The sequence below is a fragment of the Ruditapes philippinarum genome, unplaced genomic scaffold (assembly GCF_026571515.1).
Source record: "Ruditapes philippinarum isolate M1 unplaced genomic scaffold, ASM2657151v2 ctg1123_1_1_1_1, whole genome shotgun sequence".
NCBI classification, from domain to species: Eukaryota; Metazoa; Mollusca; class Bivalvia; order Venerida; family Veneridae; genus Ruditapes; species Ruditapes philippinarum.
The window spans coordinates 142,239-167,830 of record NW_026854207.1 but is presented as its reverse complement, the minus strand read 5'-3'; the positions used below and the strand labels follow the sequence as shown (position 1 = coordinate 167,830).

The following is a 25,592-nucleotide window of genomic DNA, read 5'->3' as shown; positions in this document are numbered from 1 at the left end:
CAAAGTAAGACAAGTTGTATTTGTGCTTTCTATGAGATATTTATGACTGTACATGTATATCAAGTTCATTGTCAAATATTTAACGAAACATTTATCAGTACAAATCAAAGAATACAAGAAATCATAATATTTGATCAAGACCCGTTGAAAAATGTAGACTTATGTAGCATTAAACATAAGTGTCCTGATATTGAATGGATCATCATTTATTTCGTATCATACATTTAATTTGACATTGCATATTGGTAACATTTTAAAGCCATATTTATTATCACTCTTCAGATTATCAGTAAAATACATTAAACTAAACAAGCTCAACAAAAGTAAATATCTGACTCAAATAGAAATAAAGGGACCAAAGTCTCGTTATTACACAAAAGATATTTCAATTATGGAAACAAAAGTATACATGCTCTATTCATGGTTTTAACGATTAGATTGATACTAAATACAAAAAAGTGAATAATTAAGAACTTTATTGTACTCGTGAATGAAGAAAAAATAGGGTTGTAAGAAGAGAAAATGATTGGTTCGAAATTGATATTATAATAATGCATGTGTAACTAATGTTAATTATTGAACATGTGTACAGAAAATTGGTCCACGGATACAGGCCAAACAAAACAAACAAGGTATTGATTCAAAATTGGAACTAGGTTACCACATTCCAGTTTTCTTAGAAACTTTGGACAATAATAAAAGTGGGAAGTACAGAATTATTGATGAAATTACAAAACATACATTGATTCTTCATGTTACCATCAAACTGTTCAGGAAAAATGCCAAAAGTTAATTAAATGTCACATGAATAATGCTGATTAAAAGATTCTTTTGAGGAGCGAATGGTGCACTTTGATGAATTCGATACACCTTTTGAAATAGGATAATACTTTTCAATGATGTCTTTATTGACTTTTGAAACTTGTCTATACTAGCAAGTCATATTAGTTTTAGCCCTTACCCTTGCTGAATTTATATAATGGACTGGTCCTTTTTTGAATTTGGGCCTGTCCATTGTTATTGTAAGGGATTTCAGTATAAATTAAGAGGAAAATTAAGCACAAAATTGCTTGGAGCTAGTTCAGACTACACATACTTCTGGTATAAAACATTATATTAGTGTTAAGATAAAATGGAACATTTTTCACGAATAAATTAAATGCTATTAGTTGTTAGATTTGCATATTTAAGATCTATATAAACAACATTGTTGGTATGAGTAAATAAAATTATGCTGCAAATATTTATATTCTTATTAAAAGTAAATAAAATACATTTACCAGTCTACAACTATTCATTTAAAAATAGATACAATATTAAAGATGCATACTAGGGTCATGAGAAATACATAGAAATATAAAGACTTATTCTCGGAAAATCCAAAACTACAGTTAGTGCCATGATTTTGTCTCGTGAAACAGGCATACACAAGTATATCTTTATAATAATCTAAAACACAAATGTGATTTTTCAAATAATGAATTTTAGGAAAGCGGCACTATTTACCAGAAAGAAAAGTTAAAAATTACATGTATCAACTGTGTAAATCAGTTGAGCACATGCATAGGTAAGAGAAAATATAGCACCCCACCCACCAACCACTTAGCTACTGTAGTATCACTCCGAGTGTAGTTATTACCAGTAGATTTGCACTTATATCCAACTTATCTCTCATTAGTCACTTTACCACTTTTCTCTTTTAACTGCTCTGGGTCTTCCCATCAGGTTGGGTTTTTTTTAATTTATCAAAACATGACATTTTCATATTTACATTGTTTAAGCAGGGTCAATTTTATTTAGTTTTCTTTTATTTCTAAATGTTGTTTTTTAGCAGAAATTTGGTGATCAGTGTCTGCTTCTAAAATTAGTCTTGATTATTTTAAACAAGTTGGACATGGTAGTCTATCGTTAATTCAAGTCACGAGTTTAAAAAACTTTTTAACATTTAGATTCATTTGATTTTATACCAGCTTTATTTTTTTTGTGCTTAGGTAGTATTTATTCTTCACCTCTGCATGAAATGTAATTCACAATGTATCTAATGAAAGGTTAGGATTACTGTTCTTAACTATTTCTTAAATCCCATATAAGAAAACAGCAACTTATAAGGAAGGGTTCTATAAAAAGAAACATAATAAATAAAAAAAACTTTGGCAATTATTGAAATGTAAAACAAAACATCTATACAAATGGAAGAAACAATAGTTTAGATGTGTTAAATAAAAATAAAACTTTGTTATTGTTGTTGTTGTTGTTAGGAAAGCGCCACCTGTTGCCAGAGTATATGGTGAAGAAGTACATGTATCAGCTATGTAAATCTGTAGATCACATGCATAGGTGAGGGGTAACATTGGTGAGCAGTGCTGATACTGGTGGTGTGCCTTGCTGCTTAGGCTCGCTTGTTTAACGCTTATGTCATATATTCATTAACCTTTAACCTGCTGAATTTCTTAAATGGACTTCAACAGTCCAGCTTAAATTTTTGGAACAGTTCATTGTTAATTTTAGGGATTTCAGGGAGTTAGTTAGCCAACAGTATAAAGCCTGGTAAGACTGGCTCAATAACAGGCAGCAAAGATTTGGTTCCAGCAAGTTAAGGGTTAAAATTCTAAAATTGTACTTACAGAGGCCATGCTTAATAGTTAGTCATGTTTTTGGCCCCACTTTTCAAAAAGAAAAAAAGACTGAATCTATAATTATCATGACCTCTGGTAACATTGGTCAGCTTCATTTCTCAAAAACTTTGAGTTTCTGAGTTTATTAGACAGTAATTGTTATATGTTTGGTTGAAGAGTAAATGAAATATATATTTAGATAGAGACATTATATGACAGTCTCATGCTGCGGAAAGTATTTTTATACTTGACAAACTATATCCTTCAAACTATAGAAATTTAGTTGTTTTGTATTAACCCTCAAAGTTTAATACACCAAATATTACACCGGAGTAGATCTATTTTTTTCTTGATCAAAATGTTTGCTTTTGTAAGGTCTTTTAGTAAAACAGCATGCACATATCTAGGTCCCAGTATGTTTATTGTGGCAGAGCTGTTGAATTAACTGGGAATTTCACATGTATAGAAAATTCAATATTAACTTGATTAAGTTGGTAGAAACAAAAGACAAAATGGCAATTTTTATGGAACTTACATGCCCAACAGGAAATTCTTACAATATGATTTGGTATTGCTTCGATACATTATCAGTTAGACTGACAGAGATTATTATAAGAATTGTTACTAAATCAACAGATGTTTCCAAATAACAATCCTTTCAGTTAAATTTAGCCAAATGAACATTAAATAATTACAAATGTAATTTTTAATATTTGGCAGGTTGGGATTTAGTGGTCTATGACCTAAGCACAGAATTAGTTCAAGTTATACATGCTTTATAAGTTTGAATATATATTTAGCATGTGTTTAAGATATAAGGTAAAAAATTAAGTACATCAAGCTTTATGCAATATGACTTTAATCGCTGACAGATTTTTAAATACCTTTATTTAACTTGACCAGTACAAAGAATGGACAAGGTTTAAAGGTCAGAATGGTTTTTATGATTGGTTATTGTATTGTTTGTAAAGTGTTATAATCCTTAGATATTGGTTGCAGATTATAACATATGCCAGGTCTATGACATAATTTAGCTGGATTTAGCAAAGTCAGATGAGTTGTTTAGGATATTGTATGACTTGACCAAATGTTACCTCCATTTTGTTTTCTTTCTTCAACATTTAAGTTTACCATACATAATGCCCTATACCACAAGTTTATTATGTCCGCTAACAGTTTAAATACCAAAATATATTATGTCATTCAGGGGACTGTTAATAATGTTAACCAGCCTTTTAGCTTTTCCCCTTTATATATCGTTCTGTTTATCTTTATCTTTCTAACCTTAGTATGTATATTTTTATTTTGGAAATTTATTCATGTTTTCAATGAAATATGATTAAAAATAAAAGATGAAATAATCTACAACAGGGGGAGTGGAGAACAAACATTGTCATATATCACAGTAGTTATAAAGTTTTGTTCAACTCTTGTTTTTGGTCCCTTATCCATTAATAGATATTTTCAAATATGTGATACAGGCACTGCCTTGTATGACTTTTTTATGATTACCCCATAAACCCATACCTATGTTAATATATTAAATGGACTTGTCAACAGAACCTCATCATTTTAGGGGAAAATTTAAAAAAAAACAGTGCCAGGTCATGATCTTAGTTTGCACTTGTCACATGGTTAGATTCTGGTCACATGGTTAGATTCTTGTCACATGGTTAAGTTCTGGTCATATGGTTAGATTCTGGTCACATGGTAAGATACTGGTCACATGGTTAGATTCTGGTCACATGGTTATATTCTAGTCACATGGTAAGATTCTGGTCACATGGTTTAAAATTCTTGTCACATGGTTAGATTCTGGTCACATGGTTAGATTCTGGTCACATGGTTTAAGATTCTGGTCACATGATTAGACTCTGGTCACATGGTTTAAGATTCTTGTCACATGGTAAGATTCTGGTCACATGGTTAGATTCAAGTGCCACCAGCAAGCTAAGAGTTAAATATTCTGAATTGAAAATTCTAATAAAAATATAATTATTTTCCCTGTATTGTCCAATTTTTTAAAACAAAAATTTAAGTTGTAAGTTAACATTTGCATTTTTATGATATTTAGCATGAAGTTTGCAAAGTTTGCATGTATTGCTTATAAAGGCTATATTGGGTATTTACAGGTTAAGAATTACAGGAATTTTAATGCGCCACATCTTTTAATTGTGCAATAGAATTCAATGAAACTGTCTACACAGAAGAAATAAGCCCAAAAAATAGCTTAAATTAAAGGATCTTGATCTTTCACAAAGAGCAACAATGATATATATTTGCATGATATTTTGGTGTGAATGTGATATATAAGTAATGACTGTTTCACATGTTGACCTTGAAAATATACCTATCTTCACATCATAGTTTGTATCTTTGAAACTGTTCCAATATGTACTTAATGAACTTTTTTGTTTAAGTGTTTGTAACTGTATTATTTAATCCTTTGATTGAACTGAAGTTTATTGTTTATGAATATTTTGTCAAAATTACACATAATCTGGAAAATTTGATATCTTTAATGTTTAAAGTTGTTGAAAATGCACACATTAGTATATATTAGAAAAACAATTATTTTATTTCTGTCTAAGAAGGTAAACCATATTTCAGACTAAGTTTCCAAATTAAGTAGCATTACAAGTGGCCTGTTTATGATTTAGAAGTTTTTGATTTTCAATTAAGTTCTTGTAAACTTGTTTTTTCTTCTGCCAAAGCTTACTAAACATCTGTCTTAACATTGCTAACTTCCTGTTTGACTGTCAACTTGACAAAGATTGTGTATTACATATAATTCTATTTTTCTTGAATATTTTTACTCTTTTATCATATTTGTTTTCAAGTTCTATAACTTTTTATATATTATTTAATTTTCAGTTCAATTCTGGCTTCTTCTGTATCGCACATATTAATTCATTTATTTGCATGTACATGTATATTGATGTTACTGATTAATTTTATTTATTTAAATTTATATGGGGCTTCTTTCCTGTAATGATTGTGGTCCTTTATGCATTTAGTCATTACAGTGGTTTCAGATCCTGCTATGCCAGGATGTGGAAGCCATTTGGATGGTTTATACAAAATATTTGTGATTCTTAATCAAGGTGCCCTATCCTGTCTCATATAACTTAGAGATAGGCTAATTTTTTTTTAAATAATTATCTGATACTACCTTACAACTATGGTACTTACTATACATACATCATAAAAAATATTTTTCTCTTAGGATTTCATTAATCATGAATATATAAAAATCTTTAATTACCCCCCTCCCCCCTCTCAAATATATTGTTAAAGTAAATTCATTGAACAATTAATGTACTAAAAATTATATAAATCAAAAATTTTATTTAAAAACTGTTTTAAGCTTTCAAGTGATTTGTATAGGAATCTAGAAACGCTTAATTTTTGTTAAATTTCAGCATATTTTCTGCACCATTGACATATTCTATTTCAGAAATGGCATTTTTCACAGGGATGTTAAACCTGAAAATATCCTTATAAAGGTATACTAAAGTTTGTTTTATTTCTGTTTATGACTTTTATATTTATTAGAACTTTGGGATTTAAAAATTACTATTTTCTTCAGTATACCAGTCCTTTATACATATGTATTTTCATATATACATTAATAGGCCATACAGTAGGTACATGTAGTGTAGCTTTACTTTAAGTAACTTTCATGTTTTGCATCCAGTTACTAGAACATAAATTTTCAGTAATTGCAATTTCCTTTTGCAAAAAGTCAATAGTTATTCATACCAAACCTTAATACAAATATGTTTAAAAACATGCAATATCTAGAAAATCTGAAAATTGATCCCATACTTGGCATTAATTCTTCTAGCAGAATTGTCTGCTGGTCAAGTTAAATTGAATAGTTCACAGTGTCTAATATGATGAAGTTTGCAAGAATTTCAAGATAACCCTTGTTTAATGAAAACAATTTTTAGCTCGACTATTCGATAAGAATAAGTAGAGCTATTGTAGTCACCCGAGCGTCGGCGTTGGTGTCCGCGTCGGCGTAACCACTTATGTTAAAGTTTTTGTAATAGTTCAAATATTTTCAAAGTCCATTGACATATGGCTTTGAAACTTGGCACACTTGTTCACCATCATGACCACAATCTGTAGACAGGAGGAGGTAACTGTATCAAGCATTTTGACAGAATTATGCCCCTTTTTCGACTTAGAATTTACGTTAAAGTTTTTGTAATAGTTCAAATATTTTCAAAGTCCATTGACATATGGCTTTGAAACTTTGCACACTTGTTCACCATCATGAAACCAACCTGTAGACAGGAGGAGGTAACTGTATCAAGCATTTTGACAGAATTATGCCCCTTTTTCGACTTAGAATCTACGTTAAAGTTTTTGTAATAGTTCAAATATTTTCAAAGTCCATTGACATATGGCTTTGAAACTTGGCACACTTGTTCACCATCATGACCCCAACCTGTAGACAGGAGGAGGTAACTGTATCAAGCATTTTGACAGAATTATGCCCCTTTTTCGACTTAGAATTTACGTTAAAGTTTTTGTAATAGTTCAAATATTTTCAAAGTCCATTGACATATGGCTTTGAAACTTTGAACACTTGTTCACCATCATGACCAAAACCTGTAAACAGGAGGAGGTAACTGTATCAAGCATTTTGACAGAATCATGCTCCTTTTTCGACTTAGAATTTACGTTAAAGTTTTTGTAATAGTTCAAATATTTTCAATGTCCATTGATATATGGCTTTGAAACTTTGCACACTTGTTCACCATCATTACCCCAACCTGTAAACAGGAGAAGGTAATTGTATCAAGCATTTTTATGCCCTCACAATGTGGGAGCATATAGCGTTGCACTTGTCCATCCGTCCGTCAGTCCGTCAATACGTCAGTCCGTCAGTCCGTCCGTCCGTACTTCCCGAAATCTTGTGAACGCAACTCCTCTAAAACCGGATGGCAGATTTTCCTTAAACTTACAGGGATGAACAACCTTAATGTGTAGATGGTAGTAAAGGAAGGCATTTTCGCTGTGACCAAATTTAACAGAATTATGGCCCTTTGTTGATTTTTTCCCTAGATACTATGTAGAAATTTTGTGAACGCAACTCCTCTTAAACCGGATGGCAGATTTTGCTTAAACTTACAGGGATGAACAACCTTAATGTGTAGATGGTAGTAAAGGAAGGAATTTTTGCTGCAACTAAATTTAACAGAATTATGGCCCTTTGTTGATTTTTTCACTATATACTATGTAGAAATTTTGTGAACGCAACTCCTCTTAAACCGGATGGCAGATTTTGCTTAAACTTACAGGGATGAACAACCTTAAGGTGTAGATTGTAGTAAAGGAAGGAATTTTTGCTGCGACCAAATTTAACAGAATTATGGCCCTTTGTTGATTTTTTCACTATATACTATGTAGAAATTTTGTGAACGCAACTCCTCTTAAACCGGATGGCAGATTTTGCTTAAACTTACAGGGATGAACAACCTTAAGGTGTAGATTGTAGTAAAGGAAGGAATTTTTGCTGCGACCAAATTTAACAGAATTATGGCCCTTTGTTGATTTTTAGTTTTCAACTTGTGGCACATGTAGTCCAAAAAATATTTGACCTAGAGTCATAAGATTGACAGAACAGTGGCGTGTGGGGGCATCCGTGTCCTATGGACACATTTCTAGTTTCTTACTATCAAGCACTAAGAATAGTCGAGCGTTGCTGTCCTACTGACAGCTCTTGTTTAAATTTCAAATAATGTTTATTTCAGGAGGATTTGTTAAAGTTGGCAGATTTTGGTTCATGTCGCAGCATTTATTCTAAGCAGCCTTACACGGAGTATATATCTACAAGATGGTATCGTGCACCGGAATGTCTCCTCACTGACGGGTATTACACTTATAAGATGGACATGTGGAGTGTAGGCTGTGTGTTCTTTGAAATTCTTAGGTAATTTCTTATTATAACATCTATATACTCTTGTATTTAAAAACACCATTCTTTGGAATTGAAATTATATTTATAAACACTTCAAGTTAAAAAAAAGTTGGCGTAGGTAGATATAATATTATGCATACCTTTTATTTTTAATACACTATAATAATGAATAATAAAGATTTTAAATTTGGTTGCTTTGTTAGACTTACTTATTATCTTACATCTGTAAAGAACTTATTACATTTTGATTAAAGCAGCATGCCTCCAGATTCATGCTAATTTTCATGAAAATTTTGAAAATGCATTTAAAAGTAAAATATTGTGAAGTGAACAAGGAAAGTAATTTACTCATTGCAAACAGCATTTACAATCCAATAAATTACCAAAAAGAGGTCAAAATATGCAAAAATAGCCCTTATTGCATTGTGCAGTATGTAGCAATTTGGTGATAAATATTCAAAATCAGTTATTAATCGCAAATAAATTATTACTTGAATTTTGAATAATTATTCACTTTCTTAAAATCCTAGTACATTTTTCTCAAGTTTGATTTTCTTAAAATATTTTGGTTGATCTGGAGGCATGCAGCTTTAAACGTAAGACTACACTCAGTGTTCATTGTATTTTTATAGACAATATCATATAAACAGATGGCATACCTTTTGATAATAGAATAATGATATGTGAAACCTAAATTTGTGGTTCTTCTTGGTAAAGATTATATAATATGTTATTTCAGCCTACATCCATTATTTCCTGGTTCAAATGAGGTTGATCAGATAGCCAAAATACATGATATCATGGGAACGCCAGAACCCAATGTTCTCAACAAATTTAAAAAGTAAGTTTTTTTCGTTATTTCTAATTGATACAATGTATTTCTTTTGAAGTGGAAATTTTACAATTAAAGGGAGATAATTAAATTATGAAACTTTAACTTCTTTTGAGAAAATATTTTTGAAAACATATGTAAACATTATTTAATTTCCTAAAAAAACCCAAACAAACAATAACTTAAAGAACTTCTTTTATTCTCAAAACAGAATATTGAGAGGGAGTTTAAAACCTTTTCACTCCATATTTGAAATAAGTGTATTAATGTATTTCATATGTTTTGCAGATCTAGAGGAATGAATTTCAATTTTCCGACAAAGAAAGGTTCGGGTATTGAGAGATTGTTACCACATGCGGGTACAGATTCTATAGATCTTATTAACAAATTGTGTACATATGACCCTGATGAGCGTATGACGGCTAAACAAGCTTTAAGACATTCATATTTCAAGGAACTCAGGTAAGTGATGTCTAAACAAGCTTTAAGACATTCATATTTCAAGGAACTCAGGTAAGTGATGTCTAAACAAGCTTAAGACATTCATATTTCAAGGAACTCAGGTTAATAACATCTAAACATGCTCTTAGACATTCATATTTCAAGGAACTCAGGTTAATAACATCTAAACATGCTCTAAGACATTCATATTTCAAGGAACTCAGGTTAATAACATCTAAACATGCTCTAAGACATTCATATTTCAAGGAACTCAGGTAAATAACATCTAAACACGCTCTGAGACATTCATATTTCTAGGAACTCAGCTTTAAGTAACATGTAATTGTAGTATGATGAATCTCTTGAGATAATGTGACGGGGCCCAGGTTATTGTCAATATTTCTTTGCTCAATCTCAGGCATTTGATTGGTCAGAAACCAGAACAGAATGAATATTGACCAAGAAAAATTCTGAGATTTGAGTCAGATTTGTGAATTTTTTTTATAAAATTAAGGCCAGTTTAAGTTTGGAGATGCATTAAATATACGTAATGTACATAAGTAATTTTGACATTCTATGACATTAAGGGGAAAAAAATTGTTAGTAAGCTTGTAAATGAAAAAAAAATTAACTGTCAAAATAACTTATTGTAAAAAATTATATAAAAATTAATCAGTTACTAATTAAATACATTGTTCAAATGTCATTTTTTTTTTTTTCAAAAATGCTCTGAATAGCGTGAAGTCCTTAGTAATGAAGTGCCCATAAGTCAGAGTTTCACTGTAGTTTATTATACTAGATGTAAGACATTTTTTTGTGGCATGATATATTGTATGTTTTTATTTCAGTGTAAAGTTTTATGTTTATATCATCTGTCACAAAGTGACATGGTGAGCTTTTGTGATCGCTTTTCGTCCGGCTTCCTTCCATAAACTTTTACTTTAAACGACATCTCCTCATAAACCGCTAAGCCAATTTCATACAAACTTCACAGGATTGTTCCTTAGGTAGCCATGGCAACCGAAAGAATAAACTTAAAATATCTTCTTTCAGAAAACCATAAGAGCTAGAGCTTAAATATTTTGCATGAAACATCATCTAGTCAGTGTCTACCAAGTTTGTTCAAATAAATGCCCTGGGGTCAAAATTGGCCCCGCCCCAGGGGGTCATTGATTTTTCTTATTTGTATATAGTAAAAACTTCAAAAATCTTCTGTTAAAAGCCCCAAATAGCTAGAGCTTAGATATTAAGCATGAAACATCTTCTTGTGGGTGTCTACCAAATATGTTCAAATAAAAGCCCTTGGGTCAAAATTAAACTTAAAAAATCTTCTTTTAAAAAACCCTAAGAGCTAGAGCTAAGTTTTTAGCATGAAACGTCTTTTAATGGGTGTCTATCAAATAAGGGCTGTGGGGTTAAAATTGACCCCGCCCCGGTGATCATTAATTTTCCTTATATGTATATGGTAAAAACCTAGAGTTTAGATATTAAGCATGAACTATCTTCTAGTGAGTGACTACTAAGTTTGTTCAAATAAAAGCCCTGGGGACAAAATTGCGCTGCCCTGAGGGGGGTGGGGGTTGGGGGGGGAGTCATTGATTTCCCTATATGTGTATAGTAAAAACTTAAAAAATCTTCTTACAGCTAGAGCTTAGATATTTATCATGAAACATCTTCAAATGGGTGTGTACCAAGTTTGTTCAAATAAAAGCCCCCTGGTTAAAATTGGCCCCGCCCCGGGGGCCTATATACAGGTGAGCGATTTCAGGGCCATCATGGCCCTCTTGTTATTTATAAATGCGTGAGACTGACTTTCATAATTGACTAACTTTCTATTTACAGGGACACTGATAAGCGGCAGTTAGCTCTTAAAAAAGCTAACATTCTTCAAGATAAAGACGACAGTTCTAATATAGGGACAAAATCTGAACCAGAAAATATTCCATCTCCAAAAATGGAGAAGAAGAAAGATTCAGAACTTCATATAATTGCAAGTTTGCCAAAACCTCAGTCTTTACCTGCACATCAATTGTTCAAAGATAAACGAAAGGTATATCAGGTATGATGTGCTGTGAGTTACTCACTCAGTTCTTACACTTCATCTAGTTAATACACAAACACTTTTCATGGTGTCATGGTAACTTCTCATCAGAATATCACGCCACCTTAGTGCAATAACTGGTTTACTCCTATTACATTTAGAAGGACTTAACCTGTTCCAGCACTAAGGTAATGAGCATGTCTGCTGCATGGTATATAAATTAATACCTTCTAGAAACTAAGGAAATAAAGAAGACTTTGCTGTTTAAATACATAATTAAAAAAAAAACAAAAAAACAACAAACATTTTTTCCCCTCTGCTACTGCCAAATAAACTATGGACTTTGAAAGACTTTCACAGAAAAATGCATGTGAACTCTACCAAGTAATTCTGTTGGTCATTCCAATATTTATAAGTTTTACAGGGGTGGTGGAAGCCTTTGAAGGATTAGAACAATTTTTTGATTGTTGATATTTTGGAGAAATAATAGGAATCTCAGGTTATAGACAAAAGAAAATATCTTTTTTTTTTAAATTTGGCAAAAAGTGCTGAAGAAATTTTTAAGTAATCAAAGAACTAAGATTTGTACATTATTATTGAGAAAAAACAACAAAAACAACTATAACAACAATAAAAGCTAGACAAAAAACCCTACCCCAATATGTTCTTTGAATTTGAAGAGCCATATTAGACCTGTCAATTTTGAAAATGAATATACAAATGTACATGTATTGACATTATTTATTTTCAATATCAGTAGAAAAACAAGTACTGCCCATGCACAGCTGCAGTTTTTGTACACAGTCTAATTGTGCTTTAATAATAATTTTACTTGTTTTCTGTTGTATAGAGTAATATTATCACATGATGATTTACTAATACACAGGTTGCACATGTAATTTAATTATGTCTTAAATCTAATTGTAATAAATAATAATAACAATCATAAAGCTACTGTATCAAATTTTGTAGTAGAAAAGTTTCAATGGGTCGCATACAATGTCTTTTCCATCTTAGTATCCAAAGCCACAAAAATGTATGATTATATGACATTGAAAAAAAAAATGAGCCGCGTCACGACAAAACCAACATAATGGGTTTGCGACCAGCATGGATCAAGACCAGCCTGCGCATCCGCGTAGTCTGATCAGGATCCATGCTATTCGCTATCAGTTTCTCTACTTGTAATTGAGTTTGTAAGCGAACAGCATGGATCCTGATCAGACTGTGCGAATGCGCAGACTGGTCTGGATCCATGCGGGTCGCAAACCCATTATTTTGGTTTTGTCGTGACGCGGCTCAAATGCAAAAAAAACCCACAGAGAAAACAATATCTAACAGATTAACATGACTATAGATATGTTTTCCGTCAATAGTTTTTAATTGTTACATGTTACTTTGGCCTGAAATACTGAACGGATGGACACATGGTTGTGAAGCTGAAAAGTTCCATAAATATGATATTAAAGTGTTGAAGTGACTTGAAACCTATAGTTCCATTGTTCCATGTCCCCTGTGCGAAACACAAGATTAATGGAATTAAACAAAGCCATTATGCTCTCATTGAAATATTTAAATACATGTACTTTTTTTACTTCATATTAAAGATATGAAAGTAGTAAAAAATTGTTAGAAGGTAAAAGTAAGTTTGAATTACTATTTCAATCTGTTCTTACAAATATTTATGTGATATACTGTAGTAACATAAATTTTATTTTGAAAAAATTAGAAAGGAAAATTTTATGTTTTGTTTCAGCGGCGAAGACGTTTAGGTGAACCACACAATACAACATACAATAGTACACATTCAAGTTTCTTCCCGAAGGTCCCGATCCACGCTAGTACGATCAACCCATCGTATCACTCCTCGTCATTCCCCTCAACCTTTGCATCACACAGTACATCAAATCAGCTCTCTCTACTTCCTAGCATCAATAGTACATATAAGTCACATAAGGTAAGTGGATCATTAAAACCTAGCTTGAAATGTTGATGATTTCAGAAAGCGTTTTAGGACAAAATAGTGTTACACTTTGCCAACAGAATTTTATAACTAACTTTGAATTTGAATACATGTATTCAATGTTAGTTGAATGGGTTTTAGTAACAAAGTAATAAAATTAAGCTGTGTTGAATATATGGTCTGGCGAGACTGTTTAAGCCTAGCTTGTGCTTCTAGCTGTAAAATGTGTCAAGAATCATCGAACAAGTTTATAATGTATTTCCATGAACAATTTGTGGAATATATCTGTATTGACAAAAGTAGGATATCTTTGGTTCTACCAAACTGCTTTTTTTAATAGGTCACAAAATATCTTTATGGAGGATCACCTTTTGTCCTAAAAGATCAAGATGTATATAGTTTTGTGTTTCATTAGGTCAGAAAATGATAATGGTCATATATTTTGTGACAAAAAAAATCTTATATTTATATTAATGTTGTCAACCTAGTGATGTACATTGCATTATAAAATCAAAAATTCTCTTATTTCAGAACCCTACTACAAAGACTAAGAACATGTTTGGGCACTATCAGTTGCCTTCTTTAGATCGTCGTGGTGGGGCAGGATTTTAACATACACTTTCAATTAGGAATTTTATAAATTTGTGAAAAACTTACTATATTTACTATACACATGTGTGTGCTACAAATGTTCAAATTAAACCATGATGTTGCATTTTTCTATGTGTAAGATGATGTGTAAATGGACAATGTCATAATGTGTTAAGATATTTAAAATATCTACAGTGACATTCGATGTATTACACTGAAAGTGTGTATGATTGAATATGCCTACCATACCAGTTCATGAAGAAACCCAACATTATTTTTATGCCACCGCAGCATCTGCGATGCGGTGGCATATAGCGATTCACCTGTGTGTGTGTGTGTGTGTTAGTGTGTGTGTTTGTGTGTGTGTTATATAGATTATATAGTGAACTTAAAAAATCTTCTTGTGAAAAACCACTAGTCCAATTTCAACCAAACTTGGCAGGATTGTTCCTTGGGTGAAGTGCTTCCAAAGTTGTTCAAAGAATTTCATTCCATGCAGAAATCTGGTTGCCATGGCAACCAAAAGGAATTATAAGAATAAATTTAAAAAATCTTCTTGTAAAGACCCAAAAGGCCTAGAGCTTAGATATTTTGCATAAGGCATTGTCTGGTAGACCTCTAACAAGATTGTTCAAATTATAGCCCTGGGGTCAAAAAATGGCCCCGCCCGGGGGTCATTGATTTTCACTACGTACATATAGTAAAAACTTAAAATACCTTCTTGTAAAAACCCAAAAGGCCTAGAGCTTAGATATTTTGCATAAGGCATGATCTGGTAGACCCTTACCAAGATTGTTCAAATTATAGCCCTTGGGTCAAAATCGGCCCCACCCGGGGTCATTGATTTTCACTATATGTACATATAGTAAAAACTTAAAACACCTTCTTGTAAAGACCCAAAAGGCCTAGAGCTTATATATTTTGCACAAGGCATTGTCTGGTAGACCTCTACCCAGATTGTTCAAATTATAGCCCTGGGGTCAAAATCGGCCCCGCCCCGGGGGTCATTGGTTTTCCTTATATGTATATAGTAAAAACTTATAATAAAAACTTCAAAAAAAATTCTTCTAGCAATTGACAAATGCTAGAGGTTAGATATTTTGCATGAAACATTGTGTAGTAAACCTCTAGCAAGATTGTTCAAATTATAGCCCTGGGGTCAAAATTGCCCCCGCCCTTGGGGGTCTTTTATTTCAATATATACATATAGTAAAAAATAAATAAATCTTATTGTCTGAAGGTACAAGGCTTGAAGCTTTAATATTTGTTAAATAATATCATCTAAAGGTACTCTACAAAAGTTATTCAAATTTTGCCTCTTGTGTCAAAATTAGCCCCGCCCCGGGTGGCCATAGGTTTTCCTTATATTATGTATATAGTAAAAACTTAAAAAATCATCTTCTCTAAATTTACAAAGGCTAGAGTTAAGATATTTTGCATGAAACATTGTGTAGTGAACCTCTTGCAAGATTGTTCAAATTATAGCCCTGGGGTCAAAATTGGTTCCGCCCCGGGGGTCATTGATTTTCATTATGTACATATAGTGAAAAAATAAAAAATATTTTTGTCTGAAGGTACAAGGCATAGAGCTTTGGTGTTTGATATATAATATCATTAATAGGTCCTCTACCAAAGTTGTTCAAAATTTTCCCCTGGTGTCAAAATTGGCCCTGCCCGGGGGCAGTGATTCTCATTATGTACACATAGTAAAAACAGAAAATAAAACAAATGTTTTCTGAATGGGAGAAAGCTATAGCTTAGATATTTGACTTGAAATGTTATTTGGTGGACCTGTATCAAAATTGTTTTGAATTAAACCCTTGGGCCCAAGGGGACAGTGACCTACTTTCTTGTCCTTTGATGTACAGCAATGACATTTTGACCATGTGCACAGTTTTAGTTGTAAAATTGAACTTTGATATCAGGTGACCTAGATTTTGATGATGTGACCTACTTTCTTGTCCTTTGATGTACAGCTATGAAATTTGAACCATGCGGTGGCATAGCATTTTTCTCAAATGCAATCTTGTTTAAATATAGTTTAAATATTTTGTTAATTAGAAACATGGCTGCTTTAGATGGTAAAATAGATTTTTACCTTATACAATTTTGTATTCAAGAGAGATTTTTTTTTTCATTTTAGAGATTTAAGACTGTGATAAATTAGGATTATTTAATTGTTTGTTTGACCACATCTAGCTCATTAAGGCATGGCATGTATGATTCAAAATTTATGTTAGATTTTCCACTCACTTGTAACAGACAGCCACTTCGATGAGCATTGATATCAAAATGGAAATAAAATGAGCCACGTCATGACAAAACCAACATAGTGCGTTTGCAACCAGCATGGATCCAGACCAGCCTGCGCATCCGCGCAGTCTGATCAGGATCCATGCTGTTCGCTATCAGTTTCTCTACTTGTTATAGGATTTGTAAGCGAACAGCATGGATCCTGATCAGGCTGGTCTAGATCCATGCTGGTGTCAAACCCATTATGTTGGTTTTGTCGTGAAGCGGCTCATATGTTAAACCTAGAATGTTCTGACCACATTATTTGAGTTAATGGGTTTAAATTTGAGGGTCACATCTTTTTCTAAAAGTATCTTGGACAACATTGTCAAATGATATTCATCCTCAACTACTATTCTATGTAAATTATATTTTAAAGGTTTACATAAAATACTAAATCCAGTGTCACTTGTTTAATAACTGGCAGCTGTTATACAACCAAAATGCTGTTTCGAGTGCAAATTAAATTTATAGCAAATGTATTTTGATGTCAGATATATTAAAAAATTACCTCTAGTTCAAAAATAAATTGATAAATTTTGTAAATGTTTTTACATCCAGATGTTAATCATACATTACATGCCTTAGAGCTACATTGTTTATTATTGTAGTGCCAAATTTGCTTTCCACATTTTGCCTTAAGTTTATGTTGTTTTATCAACCAAATATTTCAGTTCTTCCAATTTGAAAGGACATTATGCAAAAAATGAATAATTTGATTTTGTTTTGTTGCAACAATTGAGTATTTGAGCCGCATCACGACGAAACCAACATAGTGCGTTTGCAACCAGCATGGATCCAGACCAGTTATCAGGATCCATGCTGTTCGCTATTAGTTTCTCTTCTTGTTACAGGGTTGGTAAGTGAACAGCATAGATTCTGCTCAGACTGTGCAGATGCGTAGGCTGGTCTGGATCCATGCTGGTCGCAAACCCATTATTTTGGTTTTGTTGTGACACGGCTCATTTTTTTTTTACAACAGATGTCAGGGTACTCAAGATTATTTTCTCATCTTTTATTTGAAATTTATTTGTATTTCAAGCGTAAATTCCAAAATGATCTGATTTAACATGTTTAAGAATTACTCTAAATGTAAGAGATTTTTGTTTTATTTCAAGCGCATTTTATCTTTAAATATCATACATTAGATTTTTTTGTAATATTGCCACAGTATCACAATTTTTAACATATATCATATTTTGTCAGGGTCAATATATAGGCAGCTGTATACTGCAACCGTTTAACCACATTGTAATCATGAGCTCTAACATTTAAATAACATAAGCGGTAGATTTTTAACTCATCTGATTCTATCGTTTTCGATGATATACGGATGTGAAGAAATATCTCTTTGCTGTTTTAAAGTTATAAGCTACATGAAAATTTAGGTGTTTTTAGTGCAAAGGGTAAAAGGAACTTAAAGATAATTATATGATTTAATTAAATGCTATGTAAATGATCATATTACTTAACATTATTATCCCCCGCCAATGAAATCGGGAGGGGGATATAGTTTTGGCGTTGTCCGTCCGTCCATCTGTCTGTCCGAATTTCGTTTCCGGAGTAGTTCTCTGCAACTACTGGCTGGAATTCAACGAAACTTTATGGGAATCATCAATATCAAGAAGAGATGCGCATATCGTTGGCTTGTTCCAGTCAGACACCTTTACTCAGAGTTATGGCCCTTGATTAGTTATGTAGTATGCATATAGAGTAAAAATCGTTTCCGCACTACTTCTCTGCAACTACTGGCTGGAATTCAACGAAACTTTATGGGAATCATCAATATCAAGAGGAGAGGCGCATATCGTCCGATTGTTCTGATCAGACCCTTTAACTCAGAGTTATGGCCCTTGATTAGTTATGTAGTATGCATATAGAGTAAAAATTGTTTTCGCACTACTTCTCTGCAACTACTGGCTGGAATTCAACGAAACTTTATGGGAACCTTCAATACCATGAGGAGATGCGCATATCGTCAGCTTGTTCCGGTCAGACACTTGCACTCAGAGTTATGGCCCTTGATTAGTTATGCAGTATGCATATGGAGTAAAAATCGTTTCCGCGCTACTTCTCTGCAACTACTGGCTGGAATTCAATGGAACTTTATGGGAACCTTCAATACCAAGAGGGGATGCGCCTATCATCGGCTTGTTCCGGTCAGACACTTTAAATCAGAGTTATGGCCCTTGATTAGTTATGCAGTATCCATATAGAAAAATATTTGTTTCCTCGCTACTTCTCTGCTACTACTGGCTGAAATTCAATGAAACTTTATTGGATACTAAGAGGAGATGTGCATATAGTCGCCTTGTTCCAGTCGGATACTTATAACTCAGATTTATGGCCCTTGATTAGTTATGTAGTATGCATACATCTCATTGGCATTTCCAGATTTTACTATTTAACACAAAGTTATGGCCCTGTTATTGCCCTGAATATTTATCAAGTTCAAAGAATATTACTGTTTATTCCATGATTAATATATAAATAAAGCCTTAAGTCTTCAGTTGTTGTGTTAATAATAACCAGTACTCGGCGGGGGGATATAAATTCAACAAATTTACTTGTTACCTTGACATTAAATTAATTCCTTGTTATACAAGGGGGATTGCCGGCCTTGCTTTATTCTACAGGGATAAGTGATTAATTATATAATAAATCGAGGGTTGACTGCAGATCTGTTGTAAGTCCTTCTTTATTGCATATATGTTACTGCAGTTTTGCGGTCAACCTCAACATGTAGTTTGATTAACACTTAACCTGGCTTTTGTTTTGTAGACCTTGCCTTGCATATAGTAAAAAACAATCAGTGAGTAAATTAATGGATTTTGATATCAAAATATTAACTTTAATAGACCTGCATGAACCTGTTCTGGTGACAGACATTTTGTTGCTGTCACTGTCATTAGCACTAAATGGACTTATTATTTAGTTATAAGAAATTAAAAAAGGAAAACTATTGCAAATTATGTATTGTATTGGTGCTTTCTTTGGTAAATAATGAGAAACTGCTAGCATTACATGAATTACATGTATGTTTATCTTGTGTTTAGTGTTAATGTTTATTAGTTAGTGTACTAATCTAAGGAAAAACAGTATCAAGATTATTTTTGTATGATTAACAATGTCAAAGTCATAGATGATTTCTGTTGATTGTTCTAGGCTTAAAAAAGATAATAAATAAGATTTTTTATAAAAAAAAATTTTTGATAATCTAGCATACATGTATTTTTAGAACTGCATTCAGGTTAAATAGATCTTCGTTTTAATTTTTTTATTAAAAAAATCATATTTCATTCTGTTAGTAATACAGCAATTTTTATTTAAATACATGTGTTGTTTGTGGTCTATGTTATATTCCCAATAGCTTTAACATAAATTACCAAAAAAATATTTTTCACATTTTTCTATGTATTCAAATAATTTCTTTCCGTTTTTATAATATTAGTCTACATTGAATCTTTCATATAAACCTTTGCTCAATGTTACCTTATAGTGAGAAACATGAGTGTATAATAATAATTATCTATTTATGATAATTGTTATATGAGCCGCGTCACGACAAAACCAACATAATGGGTTTGCGACCAGCATGGATCCAGACCAGCCTGCCCATCCGCGCAATCTGATCAGGATCCATGCCATTCGCTTACAAAACCTATTATAAGTAGAGAAATTGATAGCGAACAGCATGGATCCTGATCAGACTGCGCGGATGCGCAGGCTGGTCTGGATCCATGCTGGTTGAAAACGCATGACGTTGGTTTTGTCGTGATGCGGCTCATATATTTATGGAAAACTCTCTGCTCACCAGTTTTAGACGACCCCCATTTTTATGCCCCCGCCATGTAATGGCCGGGGTATATAGTGTTACCCTGTTCCGTCCTTCCGTCATTCCGTCCTTCCGTCATTCCGTCCTTCCGTCATTCCGTCATTCTGTCATTCCGTCATCATCAGTTTCCGTTCATTATCTTAGTAACGGTTGCACACATTCAACTCAAATTTGACATATGGATATGTCATGAGAAAATACAGGTCAAGTTCGAATTTGGTCATGGTTCGATGATTTTTGGCAGAGTTATGCCCCTTTTACTTTAAAATAATATGAAATTTTCAGTTTCCGTTCATTATCTCCCAAACCGTACAACACATTCAACTCAAACTTGACATATGGATATGTCATGATAAAATACAGGTCAAGTTCGCACTTGGTCATGGTTCGATGATTTTTGGCAGAGTTTTGCCACTTTCACTTTGAAAATAATATGAAATTTTCAGTTTCCGTTCATTATCTCCCTAACGGTACAACACATTCAACTCAAACTTGACATATGGATATGTTTTTGGAATGCCCAGGCCAAGTTCGAATTTGGTCATGGTTCAATGATTTTTGGCAGAGTAAAGCCCCTTTCACTTTGAAAATAATATGAAATTTACAGTTTCTGTTCATTATCTACCCAACAGTGTTACATATTCAACTTAAATTTGACATATGGATATGTCAAAGGAATGGGCAGGTCAAGTTGGAATTTGGTCATGGTTCGATGATTTTTTGGCAGAGTTATGTCCCTTTCACTTTGAAAATAATATAGATACATCTTAGGAATAAGCAGTTCAAGTTTGAATTTGGTCGTGGTTCAATGATTTAGGACAAACTTATCTTTCTTGAATGTTGGACAAATTTTGAACTTTCAGTTTCAGCACTCATACTTTTGTGGAAATGTATGTAGCCATTATTTTGGCTACAAATATGAAATATGCTATTTTCAAAAGATTAAGACTGAATAATTTCAGTGCCTTGAGCATTGTATGGAAATGGTTTGTGTTAACATTGAAAAGTTTTAAGGGCTTTGAACTTAAAATGAAAAAAATAATTTGTGCAAACAAATTTGGAACTGAATATTATAACATCTGAAATTTTGGCTGCATGCGGGGGCATCCGTGGCATGATGACACATTTCTAGTTTCTACACATTTTATACATGTATTTATTGATTTTCAGGTTTATTGGTTGTCCCCATGCTCATAGTGAACACATTGATATAAATATGACTTACTTCTATTTTAAGACACATTTGTTGGCCTCTGTGCAAGAATTTTATTGTTGCTTCTTCATTAATTGCAGTAACGATATTTTTATAACTACATGTTTTTGGACTTAAATGTGTCATATAAGATGAACTCCTTGTATTTGAGTAATGGACTTGTCTTGCTATGAAATTGGAATCAACCATTAATAGTTTAAGGGATTTAACACATCAGATAACTTAAAATTTAGCAGCCAACACAATAGAGTCCTGTCAGACTGTCTGGATATACAAGCTGGCCTGGCTTAATGCCGGTGGCAGTGATTTTCTACCTTATATAACAGAGATCTATAAAAGGCCTCTTCCCAATCGGAATTTGAACTTACTGCAGCTTTTTTATTTCCCAAATTAGCAGTTTTAGTGATATTTTTTTCTCAAAAGAGGCTAAGGCCTCTTCCCAATTAAGTGAAAAAAAACCGTTGGGTGGTTTTAGTCTGTCTCTCATCAGGGTTAAAATTGTTAATCAAGAAGCACCAAAATACAAGTTTTTTAATCTTAAAATTGGAAGTGTTATTTGTATAAAAACCACGTGACTTACTGTTTAGACTGAATTAAATACTTGTTGCAGAATAAAAGACTTTTACTTGTATAATTATTATTATAGTGTGATAATGTATGATAATGTTTATCAAGTAACAATGCTGTGTGGTCAATAAGTATCAGTATAGATTTAAACATTTTATCTTCTGTTTATGTAATAAAGATTATGTTTTTCTGTGATAGGCAAAAATAATACACAGCAATCTTTAGTAAACATGTAGGAAAATAATATTAGTTGGTACCTCTTACACATGTTTGTTAGTGGTGCAACAATATACCACAAAAATAAAACAGAAGTTTAAGTTTTATATTGGTTTACCTAAACAATCATTATATCACAATATATATTGCAATATGGTTAAACTGTATGGCAATTGCTTAACCACGGGTGTCCACGGATAAGGTTGTTGACTTCAAACCACTTGCCCGTCACTGCTGTAGATTCGATCCACACCAGGGTCTTTGAATTCTTTCATGTGTGAGCTATCCAGCTAGTTTATAGAACGTTGGTGGTTCTACTCAATTGCCCGTTTGTGCCTGAAATAATGCACAAAGGGGCACCTGAGGTCTTTCTCTACCAGAAAAACTGGAAAGAAGTTGCCATATGAGCTTTACTGTGTTTGTGCGAAGTAGAAGCAAACTGAAAATAAACAACAGCTTAAATTATTATTGTTGCACCCCTAACAATGTTTGCAAATAGCCATTAACTTTACTTATAGTTTAACATGTAGATTTAATATAATTTCCAAATAGTTATTATAATGTGTAAAATCTTACTGTGATAATTGAAACATTGCCATTTTCTCCATGCAAATTTAATGATATTTTTAGATTTGTGAAATAGTATATTTTAACTTTTTTATTGAACCTCTTACAGCAATACCTCTTTATAAAACTGACAGATATTTTACCTGAACCTTGACAGTTGAAATATTACCTCCCAGATTCATGCAAAAATAAACTCTTTAAATTAATACACATAATTTTCGGTACCATACATTTATCTGTTAAATACCTTCCAATAATTTGTATAATATACTAACTTATACATAAAGTTGGAACTACCCATTAATATAATAGATTCTTACCATAAATTGAATGTGTCTTTAAATCTTGTAGGTAAGATATCATAATATAAATTTATCAAATTTAAAAACTGAATTCAAAGGCTGTAGTAAAAAATTGATTTGTTTGTATTCAACAGTCAACATTTTTCTTTTTGTAGCAACATAATCTGTGGAGGCCAGTTTGTTTCAGATTCTTTTTGTTTTGAAGACAGAATGTTTGGTTATTTGTTGATTTTTATGACATTTATGTATTATTTAGTTAGTGTGATGTATTCATGTTTCACATAGGTTTGTATATTTTCTTGTTAAAATTAGCTGTATAATGATAATGAATCAGATTAGATTGATCACAAAGTCATTAATAAAATGTTACCAAAAACTTGTTTTACTGTTGTCATAGCTGCTCCTGTCACCAATCGCCAACACAATTATTGTATGCGTAACAGATCAGAAGTCACAAGACTATCCCTGCCTTTGTTGAAATTATGTTTTGGGCATAATACTAACCATAACTTTGCTGAAATTGTGTTATGGGCATAAAACTATCATTACCTTTGCTGAAATTGTAAAATAGGCATACAACTATCCATACCTTTGCTGAAATTGTGTTATGGGCATATAGAACAATCCCTATCTTTGCTGAAATTGTTTTATGGGCATATAGAACAATCCCTATCTTTGCTGAAATTGTGTTATGGGCATATAGAACAATCCCTATCTTTGCTGAAATTGTGTTTTGGGCATAATACTATCCCTGCCTTTACTGAAGTGTTATGGGCATAAAACTATCCCTAACTTTGCTGAAACTGTGTTATGGGCATAAAACTATCCTTACCCGTACTGAAATTATGAAATAGGCAAAAAGCTATCCCTGACATTGCTGAAATTGTGTTATGGACTACCCTTGCTGAATTTGTGTTACAGTCATAAAACTGTTGTGATAGGGACATTAAACATAAAACAGCTTATTTTACTATGGCTCTTCTTATTAAGCCCAACTGATTTTGCCATATAGGGTTGCTCACTTGACATTTACTTAAGGTTCCTGAATCATGTCCACAAGGTCAAAAATACACCATTACACTTTTGCATTGATGAATTAATTAATTTCACTAGCAACAGGTCTCAATGGTGAGCAATGTAAGACCCAATCTCCTACGCAGTGATCTCCCCTTATCAGTACAGAGATCTCTGCCATCACAAACATTGAAATATCAATATTTGGATATTTATATTTTTTAGCTTTTTAATTTATTTTTCATTATTTTGTATATTTTTGATAATTTTTTGATAAAATATAACGGACGTAGGTACAAAAAGTTAAAAATAAAACAGAAAGAGAAAAATGACGTTAGATTTTCTATGTAAACGGTCAATATTTACATTTGAATTTCGATGTGACGTCATGTGACTTTCATCATGTGACGTCTGTGAAGGCAGTGATTACAATTCTGCCAAAGGAGGTAATCACTGTGAGGAGTTTGTGTAAGACCATCATTACCAAGTGTTTCATAAAGGAATTTTTAATTTGCGATCAATCATTTTCTCTTGTGAATACATTTTTTAAAGAAGGTTCATATATTCACTCAAGCTACAGTTATGTTACAACATTTAAAAAGAACACCGCTGTCCTAACCCTAAATAAAGCTTTTTGATTTTTTTATGAAAAAGTGTTCTAAATATTTCTGTGCAACTTTTGCATTAAAATATTTTCATAAATGAATGAGAGGGGTTTACAGCAAAATATAGCAAGAATTATCTACCTGGCCTATTAAATATTACACTGAATAATGTAGTAATAATATCACATGTCAAGTATACAAACAAGAGCGATCAGTGATCACATGTGTCACCTGATGATAGCCAATTAAAGCAGTCTTATTAAGGGGTGATTGAACATTTTTTCCCTATATGTTGTAGCTACGTTGTATCATGTTGTAGCTACTATGTAGCAGGTGACACAAAAATTGTTTACAGGCCAAGCATCCTTTTATTCAAGAGCCATATCTCAGCTAAAAATCATTCAATCAAAAAACTTATTAATATATGCTTAGGAACTTGAGGTACTGGTCAATCCTGTAACATTTTATTCAAATTGCAATAGTATTATAAGAGAAGTAGTGCGGACAAACTTTAAAAATAAGTCATTAAAGGGCTATAACTCTGACAAAAATCATTGAACTGGAAA

The 25,592-nt window shown here is 32.5% G+C and overlaps 1 protein-coding gene across 4 annotated transcripts in view; it reads left to right on the top strand.

Annotated features, from left to right (window-relative positions):
- LOC132739437 (MAPK/MAK/MRK overlapping kinase-like) overlaps window positions 1-17,532 on the top strand; it is a 34,005-nt gene extending 16,473 nt beyond the window's left edge. For 2 of the 4 annotated variants that reach the window (XM_060727154.1, XM_060727157.1), the window contains exons 5-12: window positions 1,489-1,567; window positions 6,073-6,121; window positions 8,381-8,559; window positions 9,287-9,388; window positions 9,668-9,841; window positions 11,663-11,879; window positions 13,618-13,818; window positions 14,356-17,529. In XM_060727154.1, coding sequence (XP_060583137.1) covers window positions 1,489-1,567; window positions 6,073-6,121; window positions 8,381-8,559; window positions 9,287-9,388; window positions 9,668-9,841; window positions 11,663-11,879; window positions 13,618-13,818; window positions 14,356-14,436 — 1,082 coding nt within the window. In that variant the 3' untranslated portion in view covers window positions 14,437-17,529. Of the gene's footprint in view, window positions 1-1,488; window positions 1,568-2,258; window positions 2,338-6,072; window positions 6,122-8,380; window positions 8,560-9,286; window positions 9,389-9,667; window positions 9,842-11,662; window positions 11,880-13,617; window positions 13,819-14,355 lie in introns of all 4 variants that reach the window. The other 2 variants (XM_060727156.1, XM_060727155.1) reach the window with 2 other exon arrangements.
- The last annotated feature ends 8,060 nt before the right edge of the window (window positions 17,533-25,592 follow it).